General features: G+C 40.2%; 1 protein-coding gene across 2 annotated transcripts in view; it reads right to left on the bottom strand.

Moving 5' to 3' along the window:
• cdk14 (cyclin-dependent kinase 14) overlaps positions 1 to 13,218 on the bottom strand; it is a 194,665-nt gene that overhangs the window by 57,004 nt on the left and 124,443 nt on the right. For both annotated transcript variants that reach the window (XM_034698459.1, XM_034698458.1), the window contains 2 exons: positions 9,828 to 9,891; positions 3,151 to 3,199 (listed from right to left, as the gene is read on the bottom strand). In XM_034698459.1, coding sequence (XP_034554350.1) covers positions 3,151 to 3,199; positions 9,828 to 9,891 — 113 coding nt within the window. The remainder of the gene's footprint in view (positions 1 to 3,150; positions 3,200 to 9,827; positions 9,892 to 13,218) is intronic.

Here is a 13,218-nt window from a genome sequence, read left to right as displayed (position 1 = left end):
TTCTGCAACAGTCAACAGGTACAGGTTATATGAAGCAAACAGAAAATATTTAACCTACAGTATGTTTGCTTAAAACCTAAAAGGCTGTGATTTCGTCCTGCCAATACGTTCTCATCCCTAACTCAGAGGCTTCTAACTATCAAACCTTACTAAATCTAAATCCAGTTTTCAGTCAGCGTCAGGTCGATGAATCAGCAGCATCTGACTTGACTTTGAGGATCATGTGGGCAATTCAGCATCATTACATAAACGATGTCTGGTTGGACATTAAAAATGAAGCTTGCCACAAAAAAAATCTCCTTTTATGATTTTTAGATATGCAAGAATTATTAAGACATGGTTAATATTACATATCTGTCACAGCTGCTAACGTCCAGTAACTGAAACTGAAAGTTCTGTCAGTTGTTGAACTACTTTTAGTCCAGAATATAAGTCACGGTTTGAGTCAGATCATGTACAAACTAACAATTGTTAGGTACTTAACTAAGTGGCTTTGGGAAACACCATAGACTGTATAAATAATGGACATAGTATCCGTGACATCACCCACCTGTTTCTGAAGCGCTGTTTTGAGGCCAATCATCGGCGGGAGCCATATTGGAAATGTTGAACTCGACCTAACTTCTGTTGAGCGAGTGTGATGTAAAGAGGGGGACTTTGAGCCTCCTAGCCAACAGCTACAGTGTTCCCACTGTCATTCAAGTCAGCTGTTCCTCTCAAACTCGTAATCTTAATATCTTCGACATTGCAGCGTCTTTTGTACCAGGCTGTAAACATGTTTATTTCTGCTGTAAAGATCGGCTTTTTTGAATTGGTGTGTATGTGGTTTCTGGAACTTCCGGAGTCAGCCTCAAGTGGACACTTCATGAACTGCGTTTTTTAACACTTCCGCTTTGGCTTCAATTCTAGCGACCAGAGGTTGCCGCTTGAGAAACATCTGAGGATTACTCAGGGTTAATTAAGGCTCTACTGCTCAGTCCCAAACTTTGCACACACTGACTGTGAGGTGTGTTCCTGGTAGGTGTATGTTAATGTGTTAATGCCGTCTGTCCCTCACATCATCGTGCATGTGAGATCTCTGATTCAAACTTTACCATGCTTAATCATGTCCTTTACGTGGGTCCACTTTTCTGCAGACTTAACTGAGGGACTGACCCAGAGGTCATGCAAACTTGGTGAGTAGAGTAGAATAGAATAGATCTTTATTGCCATTGTACAATGGAACTAAAGTGCAGCCTATTTCAGTGCGAAAACATGCATTAAAAGAATTGTAGTAAAATAAAAAATAAAAATAATAAATGATAAAAACAAAGAGACACACACAGCATTCAACAGTCAGACATTCAAGTGATCAAAAAGATTGCACTGTCACATTTTATATTGCATTAAGTAATATAGATCTCTTTATGCCTTTAAGATAATAAATCTGATATGAGCAGGACTCCCTGGATAAATAATAAATACTCAAACCTCATCTGAACATCAACAACAACATGCAACTTATTTGCTGAATCATCATTTACGCAGATCTTAAAATATGTTTGGATCATTGTAATCCTCCTTATCCACCATGAAGTCTGCAATAACATTTTAAAATCTCACAATGTTTGCAAACCCCTTATCCTTTGATGAACATGTTTTCATTTCAAATAGTTTGATGAATAAAAGAAAAAAGGCTGGACAACATCACTTCCTTGTTGGAGCTAGTGAATGTTCAAATCCGGCCTGATACATCAATAAACCTTCACCGTGTATGATTCTGTATTTTCCATTGAGTTAACAGAAAGTACAGTTTTATTATTACCCACATCAAAGAAGGTAAAACTACAGTCCCTGACCGATTTACTGCACATCAATCGTTCACATTTTTACAGCTGCAGGAAGAAAAACAGAAGAGAGAGAAAATGTCTGACTGTGTGCAGAAACAAGAGAGCAAGAGAGGGTGAGCCAACTCTCAGAGCAGAGACAAAGTGAGTGTATAAGTTCATATCAAATTCATCGTTCCCTGGACTACGATAAAAGGCCGCAGAGAGGAAGTGACAGTCATTAACATTCCTCCTCACTTTCTTTCTTCACATTTTTATTTCCTCCTGGACTGGAGCGAGGCCAGGGGACCGGGAGGGGGCAGACAGAGTCAGACTCAACTCATAAGACTTTGCTTTTCATCCGTCATCAAATATTCAATATAGTGTGTAAAATAATGAGTCATTCTTAAACTTCAACATTGTTTGAGTTGTTTTAGATTCAGATGACAGCTGTTATATGATAACTAAAGACCTAAAGCCGAGATGAATACATGCTGGACTTTATTTGAAATGTTTGCCAACATTCAGAGTTCCTCTGTGCAGAGAGGAAGTACTTTTAGCTTAGCGTGCAAACTGATGCTGAGCTGGACATCAAATAAAGGTAAAATAATCTGGCAGAGCAGAAACCTCCACGCTGGGAAGAGGAAGTCAATGCAGATGCACCAAACTGCAGTTCTTTAAATGGCCACTTGAGGCTTGCTGCTAGAGATAGTCCATCCCCGTAGAGCCCCATTAAAAAAAAAACAGAATTATCATTCTTTACTCTATTAAAAAAAGGTTAAATGTTTAACCTAATCTTGATCTTTAGATGGAAAAATAATGGAGGAGGAATTTACTAGCACAGGATTGTCAGACATTTGAGGTAGAACTCCTATTTCTTTAAATCATCCGAGGACAGGAACTACCTTTATAATTATGATATTATAACAAGATAGGAGAAACACTGTGATGGGGGTGTTAGCAGCTTTACTCTGTGATTCCAGCTGATTAGACAGCTGGACATGTTCATAAATCACTTGCCCAGAGCTGCTCTCAAATTCCCTGAGGGTGTTAGGAAAACTCCCCTCTGCCCTCGGTGTGGTCCCCTGCAGATGTGTGCCTGGGGCAAACTGTGGCACACATCTGGGGAAATCCCTGACCCTGTCACCGTGGCCTTTTCCTGCCATGTGTGTCAAATGTCTCAGAGCAGAATCAGACACATGCATGTGGCAGGAAGGGTGGAGGCTGGAGAGCATGAGTGTTTGTCAATTATAAAAGCAATCACACTACTCTCACATATAACACACACACACACACACGCACACGCACACACACACACACACACACAGATGAACAGTTTACTTACTTATTCCACGCTTGTCGGAGCTTCTTAGCACTGTACACCGTAAAGCGGTCTGTGAAGAGACAAACACACAACGATTAAGTCACTGAGCAAAGAATTAATTCCTAGTTCATATTTGTTTCCTCCTATAGATGTGACATGATAACTTATCTTGAAAAACAGCAGTATTTATTCATTTTAATGCTCCATACCTCATAACAAACAGGCTAATTTGTCTAAATTACAGACTGAGTCCAATGGTACAGACCATTGCTTGAAACAAGCCCACAAACAAAACTAAATGTTTTTATGCCTTCATACTCTGTTTCTGATAATGATTAATACTCACAGAAATATTTTTATTTCATGACAGCAAAGTCTTGCCAAATACAATCTGATTAATGTGCTGAAACAAGTCTGGCACATTTCACCTCTGCCTGCAGACACTGGCAAAATTTATATTTTCTGTTATTGCTATAAATTAGTAAACAGCATTTTTTGTTGTTGATGTAGCCCTTTTTCTATTTCTTTGTACATTTTCTTTTCATTTTGTTTCTGCGTGAGTTTTTAAAGCTTTTACTCATGGCTTCGTGTAAAATGAATTGTTTAATAAGGTAGTCTTATACAAATTATATGCAAAATTCATGCATGTTAATGCTGACATGGTGTAACATCTTTGCTATGTCTTGTTTTGTTTTTGTGTATTTTCTTGGTTCTTTATTTCTTGAAAACTATGAAATAAAAAGTATCTAAAAATATATATATATATCAAATATAATTAAAGAGAGCACAGAACTTTTGAATCCTAGTTCATAGCTGATTACCAAAGAGAAAACGGAGAGAGGAGGAACAGAGGGCAGAAACATTGAGGAGACGTTAACTTCACGGTTCAGGCTCAAGCGGCAACCTCCAGTCTTGAAACATGAAGCCAATGCATAGTGGTAAAAACTGCAGTTCCTCAAGTGTCCACTAGAGGCTGGTTGCAGAAACACTGGAAGCCACTACACACCATTTAATAAAGCCGATATTTACAGAAAAATAAACATGTTTACAGCCTGGTTCAGTAATGATTCTTTTTCAGACTACTGTAACTCCAACTTTGAACGTTGAATATTTGACATTTGCGGTAAAGAAGAGAAGTTTAAAGCTCCAATGGAGAACTTCTGCTTTCTGTCCATTTTGGCCACTAGTAGAACTTCTCTTCTCTTTTCTGATCTTGTGACAGCAAAAACATCATCCTGCTTTCTTTTCACAGTTAAAATAGTCACTTCTTCTAAATATTTGCTGAGTAAAAAAATGTAATGTGAAAAATAAATGTGTCTACAGGTGCCAGTACAGCTCAGTGGGTTGGTCAGGCGCCTCATGTACAGTTACTCTAGTTGCAGGATGGACTCCCGATCCCAGTATGATTTGGTACATGTCAGTCCTCCCTCTCTCTCCTCACATTTTCTCTCTCTCTCAAGCTCTTCTGGCTTCAAGACATTCTTAAAAAGAAGGAGAAGATCTGAATAGTTGAAATAGTATCTAAGTGTATTTAAGTTTGACTAATTAAAGAGAGGCTCACTCAGAGACGCTCTTGAGTATTACTGTACGAGGCGTGTACTCGTGCTTCAGAGCCAGACCACATTAAATTGTCATCATTCTGAGAGTTTTGGTTTGGTGAGACAGCCTCGCCATATTTCCACAGCTATGTTTATTATGCTGGGAGTGTGTGAAGCTCTGCAGTGTTGTCTTAATCTCAGCCAAAACTGCCATGTGGACACACAGTCTGGCTGAGCTGCCAGCCGACCAGCCACCACACAAGCTAGCCAACCACCCAGCGAGCTAGTCCACCTCCCACACTGCCAGCCTAATCCTAGCAGCCAACCACCCAACTGCCTTTCAGTTTCAGCCCTCAGCCTGCCAGCTAGCCGACAGTGGGTCCAGTTACCCCGCTCAGTGCCAGAGCTGGTCTGAACTGGCCAAAGCTTCCTGGAAACCAGAGGTGAGTGCTGCCAGCTGAAGAACTCAGACATAAACAGAGTGGAGGTGAGAGGACGGGGACATTATGCGATGACAAGTCCACTTTTCTGCTCTCTAAGACATCATTATTTTGTAACTGTGAGTGTGCTAAATCAATTTAATCAGAGAAAATACTCGGTTAAGTTAGGGAAACACATCACTGAGAGGGCTGAGAGAATAACTCAACACTGGCTTTGGTTTTCTTGAGCGGCCTGGGTTGAAGTCCTGGTTATCATTCGCCCCCAAAAAGCTAGGGCAGTGTCTCTGAGCATCTGATATCACCACTGATATGCCAATGTACACTCCTGATAAGCTCTAAGCATTTCTTATCATAGGTATACTGTATAAAAACATAAATTGAGAACTAGTTGATCACAAGAAGTCCTTCTAAAACTGGTTAAAGTCGAGTACTAGAGAGATAAATAAGATTAAAAATCGCTCCAAAATGATTGCATCAATGAATCAATACATCCCGACGTATAAAAACAACCTTAAGAAACCCTCAAATCGCTCTGACTCAGGATGCGGTGTACATGTCTGACCTAACAGAGCACTAAACATGGGGAGACAGTTAAATGGAGATATGACTCGAGCTATCTGAGAACTTTTTTAGGAACCACAAAAATGTTAAAAATAAGTGGCGTCTCCGCTCTGAGGTCAAGCCACGCAGTCATGTCTGAAATCCAAGCTTTTAAAAACATGTGCTGCAATGATAGGGATGAAAAACATGATGGAGAGAACTCTGCATACGAAGGATGAAGTGAGTGTGATGAATCATGAGCAGAAGAGTGAAACAGTCTTTGTGTTTTTTGGGGAAATGCATGCAGATGACAGTCGGCTCAGAGGGGCTCAGTGCTGCTGTGGAGACTCATCCTCCATCACAGGGAGGACTTTCAGACTGACGCAACACTGCCATCTGCTGCTGAGCACAGAGTCTGCAGCTAAATACCAGACTTCTTACATTCACATTAACATGAATCTGTCTTATAACACTTATAAATACACAACAGAGCATTCTTTGTTTGTCTTTTCTCACTTATAAGCTTCATTAAAAGTTAATGTCACCAGGAATTAAATACACATCGATGCATTTTAATCAGCAAATGCAGCTGTGAAGTGTGGCTTAAACACCTTTTTCAAGTTTAAAGAAACAAAGTCATTAATGATCCTAGATGCCAAAAAAGTTGGTTGCAATATTTTCTAAAAACTTTAAGGCTTTAAAAATACTTTCTGGATAAGAAGCAAAACAATTATGATTGTAAATAAAAATAATAATAAAACAAGATTAAGTTTGAGTAAGAGTTGCAGTTACATTTTTTTTTTTATTTCTTTCTCATTTTTATTTTAATTATTTTCCAGAAATGTAATTTAAAGGTACAGTGAGTAGTATTAGCAGCATTTTTGAAGAACAGACTCGGTTTAAAATGAAAATATTTGTAAGAATATGTTAGTTTTTTGTTAGAATTAGAGAAATAACAATTAAATAAATATAAATATAAATAATAAAATAAATATGAATACTATAATAGTATATGCATATTAGAATATGGATATATAAATCTTAGAATAAAAGTTTTTTTTCTATATAATGGAAAAACTAGTAACATACGCATTTTTGTTTTGAGTGATTGGCTGCACAAAATGCACCGGTTGTTATTGTGTGCAAAATAATCTGTATTGATAGGTTTTTTTAATGGTAATAACTCGACAAACAGATGATCATACTTATACATCACAGGAACTTCTTGTCTCGACTAAATATTCCTACGCAATGTACCTTTGAAGTCTGAGAAGTAAGAGCTGCCCAAAGCCAACTGACTGGCAGCTTCAATGGAAACCAAAACAAATGAAGAAAAGTTGAGAAACAGCAATAAATAAATGGCACAATACAAAGATACGAAATAAAAACAGGAACAAAGACAGAGAGAAAAAATCCTACTCACACTGTTGTCTTTATACAACAAGTAAACAAAGTACATGCAATTCCTTTCCTTCATTTGTGTCTTTGTAATTCAACATTTTATCTTAACTTTTGTATATCCTTTTTTTTTTTTTTTAAATAATAAGTCTTCATTAATTTTCTTCTCCCTCTTCTTTCACTGAAGTACTTTCTGTTGGCACTCCCACTGCTCCAAACCAAACAAAGATATTTTTCCTGGGTCTGAATTCGAGTTTTCTCAGAATCTTTGAATAATTAAATATTCATCTCATTCTGACTTATATATATTCTTTTAAATTTAGATTTATTCCAACCATAATATTCACTTAATAGTTTTTTTCCCTTCTACTTTTAAGTTGTTCACTTCAAAACATGTAGTGATATCATCTAACGTTTATGGTGCATTTGGTTCATATGGTTTTGCAGAGATGTGATGATTGCCCTGATCATTATTGACCGCACATGCTGCCTATTTTTTTTACTTTACCGCACTTCGAGGTAAAGTTTTACTCCATCCCACTCCTCCTGTGAAGAGCAGCCTTAATAACATCAGATCTGCAGACTCCTTATGAACAGATGCAGTGCTCCGAGGCTGGACTCAGGCAAAGCTGCCCCATGTGTGTGTGTGTGTCTGTGGCTTAGACAGCTGCACAGCTGTTCAACACAGTGTGTGCGAGACAAACAAGAGCCAACTGTCACCATGGTCACAGGATGAGAGATTACATTTGTATGTGTTGTGTGTGCATGTGACCACGACAGTCACCCCAGTTGGTCTCTAATTGGCCACTGGAGATGGGTGGCCGGGTCACATGTCTCACTGCCCCACACCATCACTCCAAACCCTCTTTATGTCCGTCTTCCCTGTCCCCTCTCCTCCACTCAGGCTCCTCGTCTCTCTGTGAGCGAACACTAATCTGCAGTCCCACTATTCATGTTCCCTCTAAAAAGCCCTAATGAGCTCCCAGAGGGCACGGCTGCCCTGGCAGAGCTGCCACCCCACCCCACCCCACCCTGCTCCTGTTCCTGCTCCTGCTGCTGCATTAATGGAGGACAGTGGGTTTTGGGAGACTGTGCCATCGCTTCATTTCAATGTGCAGGTAGAAGACTGGCTTTGGTTCTCTGGCTGTCATATTGAGTGACAGTACGTTTGATGGCTTCATAAAGTCTGGATTCTGAAACATTAGCATGGTAGAGAACGGGCTCAGGGCAGGTCTGCACGTCATATCCAGGATGTAACTGGTTAGGTGTTCGCAAGCTGTTGTCATGCCTCAGCTCAGGTGTAAGCATGGGACCAACGATTTTTTTAATGAAACTGAGAGGGTTTAAAATGTTAGAAGACAAAGGAGAAGAAGCTCTGCTGGGTCTTTTTTTTTTTTTTTTTATCAACCACAGGTGCTTAATTCATCTTGTGAAGGGGTGGTTGCAGGAGTAAGAAGTACCTATGCAACCTACTCAGGTCTGACCCTCATGAAGTCCTGAGTCGGTCACAACGAGATGCCTGTTTTTAAATAATCTGCCATGTACAATGAAGGCATCTCAGTCGTACAGTAATCCTTCAGGGTGTCTTTGATTGTTATTTGCAGGATAGTTGCAGTTTTCATTCATGACTGAGCTGACTTCTTACCCATGCAACCACACCTCCACAAGATGATCAACAAATCTAAAGTGTTAGCTTGAAGCTGGGTGTTTATGCTATGCGGGCTACAGTGTGGTTGGTTTGCAAGGTGTGCACTCTCCATGCTTTTGTATAAAGGTGCAGATAAAGAAGTCAGTGCAATCATCGCACATGATTAATAATAATAATAATACCTAAGTTTTATATAGCGCTTTTAAATAACTCAAAGACGCTTTACAAGAGAGACAAATAAATAAATAAATACAAATAAAGACATACAAGACAAGCAGAGGACAAGGGAAGAGGTGGAAAAGTTAATGTGAGGGGAATGCCTGTTTGAAAAGGTAAGTTTTTAACTGTTTCTTAAATGAAAGAAGTGAGTCAGAAGCACGGATGTGTGGGGGGAGAGAGTTCCAGAGGGTGGGGGCGGCTATGGCAAAGGCCCGGTCCCCCAAGGTATGGTGCTTGGATTTAGTGATTAGACAGAAAGATCGCTGTAAGTCCAACTGTTTGATAAAATGATTAGCTTATCTGTTAGCAAAGAAGCTCCCATGCTAACAGTTGTTGGACAACTCAGAATGATTGACTTGATCATCAAGGAACAAGCCTCACATGCCGACTTTGTCTTTAAGTTGCTAACGAGTATCATTCAGAAAGCTGAGTGTTAGAGGACCTCATGCTAACAGTTTGGTAAACATTTTGTAAGGGGAAACTTTCATGTTATCATTAGTATCAATACTAAATATATCATCAGGTACCGTGCTAACACGCAGACTTTGTCACCTGCGTCTGCAGTAAAACATGGCTGCATACAGATAGATACCTCACAATGGGCACCATGCTGAGCACAAACTATGTTGTTGACTTCATGCTAAGATTTCACTGATTCAGAAAAAGTCTCATGCCCACCCCCCAGCTTTATGAACCTATGATAAATAGCTTTAGGCTAGTTATAACACTTTATTTTGCAGTCCTGATGCCCTTATTTTGATGTATAATTACAAAAATTGGTAACCCTTTAGCCTAAAATCTGTTCTTTATTATGAACTAGGATTTATGTGATTCAGTTTAGAGACGGTTAAAGAAGTAAGTGAAGGTTGTTTCAGTCTAAATGTAGAAGCTACTTTATGACATAGAAGGTCTCACCTTGTTTGAAGTGAGGCAGAGAGTTAACACCAGGCCAGGTGTCCTCAGATGGGGTGCCGAGGACCTGAAAGAAACCAAATGGGGAGTCAGTTTTTATGCACATTTTTAGAGTACTCAGATACAAAAGAAATTCACGTAGTGACGACGGTTAAGCATCCCAGCATTGATTTCTGACTCATTCACAGACAATACAAGAATCTGTTTGTTACATTGAAGATCAAATATAAAGAACGACAACTGCACTTGTGATACCTTTGTGCTAAAACATGCAGCATTTGTTGTTCATGTCCATCAAAGGTAGTCAGATGAGTAAACTAGTTGGCTCACGTTATGGGTCTTATTGATCATAGATATTGTTCCTGCATTATTACAAGGTGTGTGAGAGATAAAGTAAAGAGAAACTGTGCAGCTGTATGAATAACTTGGACGTCCTCCACAGGCATCTCATTGCTTGTGCAACAGTCATGATAAGTGCATCTTTTATGGAAAGGCTGGCGGAGTTCTCACGCACACAGCCGGGGTTTATGATGACAAAACCCAGAGCAGCGGACATGCCTTCCACATGATCCATCACAGCTAAGCAGCATAATAGTTTCCAGATTGCCCGGTTGTCTCTGAACTGCAGCTCGCTCTGAGTAGAGTCAGCGTTCAGGGAGGATTTTGCAACTGAAGCATGCAAACACTGGATGTAAGGGTGTTAGGGGATTATTGAGATAAATTTGTTTTAGGGGAGACTCGCCAACGTTGCTGAGAGATTAAGAAAAACAAGTTACAGCTAAGGTTGAGAGAATATAAGTCAAAGATATAAATCACAGGTCAGGAAATACAAACAGATTCAGTTAAAGGGACAGGAAGTAAAATTCAATGACAATCAGGGGAATTTAAGAAGGTCAGAAGCTTGTTTACCTCATGTTGGCTTGACACAAATGTCAGTCATAGTTCAAGTAATAACACAACATCGACACAAGAGGGCAGTAAAGCTCCATGAGGCCAGACGGAGAGACTTCCATCAGGACAAAGAGAGCTGGGTTTGCAGCTTCAGCGCCTCAACCTCTTACTGATGAAAAAACTCATGAGGCTTCTGTGTATGCATTTCCAACATTTTTTTCAAAACCCTGTGCTTTTTTACATCTGAGAATACTCCAAATATCAATCTACAAGCCTTATTTCCAGGAATGCGACTTATAATCACACCAAACTTGACATGCACATCATAGTATTGGATGAACTGCTTAAAATCTGAGTATAAGGCAGTAAAAACATCCTTGATTTTTTCCTGTATTGCTCCTCTGTGTGGCATCATGGCCCAGAGGTTGTTGCTGTCACCTCATGATGCTGCCTGCAGTCTCTTTGTGTGTGTTTATACTCTCCCTGTCTCTCTCTGAGTACCTGCCTGCTCCACTATCAACATGCCCGGCCTATAAAAGAGGTCTCTGGATGACCGTCAAGGGAAGATCTACGTTCACACTGAAAATAGCTTAGTAGAGATAATAGAGACTGTGTCAGTGACGAGAGCCTCAGTGTTAAATCTCCCAGTCTGAACGAGCAGGATCATGATGGGACAAAGTGAACCCTCTGCAGACAGATGAGTTATGAATGAGGGGGAAAGGTTTTTGGAGTGTTACAGGGGTCACAAGGGGGAATGAGGGGGCATGCAAGTGGATCTGGATCTGGTCTGCAGAGCTGAAATCTTCCCTGCATTATTGATGTAAATGTTCAGCGGCCTTTGAAGTGAAGAGGGGCGCTGCTGAGTGGAGGGGGGGTTTGAGGCCGGGTGTGAATGTCAAAGTCTTTATGAGGACAACAGCGGGGGAAAGTGTACAGCTGGGAGTGCAGGAAAAGAGCTGAAACATCACTGCAGAGCCTGACAGCAGCCATCAAAGCGGCTCACTTAGAACTCTTCTTCTGAGGCTGTTGTTATTCACAGTTCGTTCTTTAGCTTCTGAGAAACACTGAACTAAATAACCCGTGTAATCTCCTTGTCCTTCAGCATGTCGTACAGAAGCACAAGGAACCGTTTAACATCTACATGAGTCTCACCAGGCTTTCAACTTTCTTCAATGTAAAACCAACCTCAGCACTATAAGACGCTTAGAGCAACTCTTCCAAACTCAGGATGTGGGAGCTCAGTCTGCAGAGAGGAAGTAGTTCAGGGGACGATGGAGGGGTCAAACAACGCAGAGTTTTTACTCTGGAGAGTCCTGTGTCAAACACTCGCGGTAAACACTTCTAAGAAAGACGACAGATACAACTCGAAGCTACCTCGGGCATCTGTATGAGAAACAAGAGAGGGTTCCACCATGGATGACAAAGCGATTGACATTTGTCAGATTAGCAGGAAAAAACTGTGTGCATAGTTCTTTCTAATCTCAAAGTAGGGTTGTGAATAGAAGACTACAGTCACAGGTGTGTTCTCAAATTGACTTGACTGTATAATAAATGGACGTAGTCTCTGTGACGTCCTCCATCTGTTTCTGAAGCGCTGTTTCGAAGCCGATTGTCAGCAGGTGCCATATTGGAAATGCTGAACTCAACCTAACATTGACCGAGCTACTGTGAAGTAAAGAGGCGGGCCTTTGTGCTTTTCGCTAACAGCTACAGGGTGCCCACCTGTGAATCAAGTCAGCCATGCCCTTATTTGGGAAAAAACTTGTAAGTTTAATAACTTCAAAAGTAAAGACTTATAAAAAATTCACCCCCGTACAGTGTGTGCTGATAGAGAAATTAGCTATTCAGACCTAAACTGTTTTTTGAACCAGACTGTAAACATGTTTATTTCTGCTGTAAAGATCGTCTTCTTTGAATGTGTGTGTATGTGGTTTCAGGCGTTTCTGCCGCCAGCCTAAAGTGGACACTTGGGGAACTGCAGTTTTTAGCACTTCTGCATGGGTTTCATATTTTGAGACTGGAGGTTGCTGCTTAAGTCAGACATTGCTTCAGTTTTAACTGCCTGTGACTGTGTGGAAAATAAACATGAGCAGACTTGGGAGGCTGGACTTGGGAGTGCTTTTACTTTATGCTTCTTCTGTTCGACTATGACCCCAACTCCAGAAAAGGTGGGATGCTGCGTAAAATGTTCATAAACACAGATTTTGTTGGTTTGCAAACGATTTAAACCCTGTATTTGATTTTTAAAATATAAATGTTGATAAAATATATATCGTGGCTGTCAGAATGTGTCAGATGTGAAAAAAGATAGTCACTTTTTACTTCCTGAAAAGTAGTGGTTTTGGAGATACAAGGTTTCTGCCCAACGGTCATAAATTTGATGCCAGCAACAGGGATGTAAAGCCGTAGATATTCCCCGCTGTTTGACCTTGCGTTCCCGTGCACAAACTCATTAACGCAATTATACATATTCGACTATACACTTCACAGAGGGTACCTCTAT

The sequence above is a fragment of the Notolabrus celidotus genome, chromosome 12, assembly GCF_009762535.1.
Source record: "Notolabrus celidotus isolate fNotCel1 chromosome 12, fNotCel1.pri, whole genome shotgun sequence".
Lineage (NCBI taxonomy): Eukaryota > Metazoa > Chordata > Actinopteri > Labriformes > Labridae > Notolabrus > Notolabrus celidotus.
The sequence above is the reverse complement of the archived record's forward strand: the minus strand, read 5'-3'. Positions and strand labels throughout refer to the sequence as shown.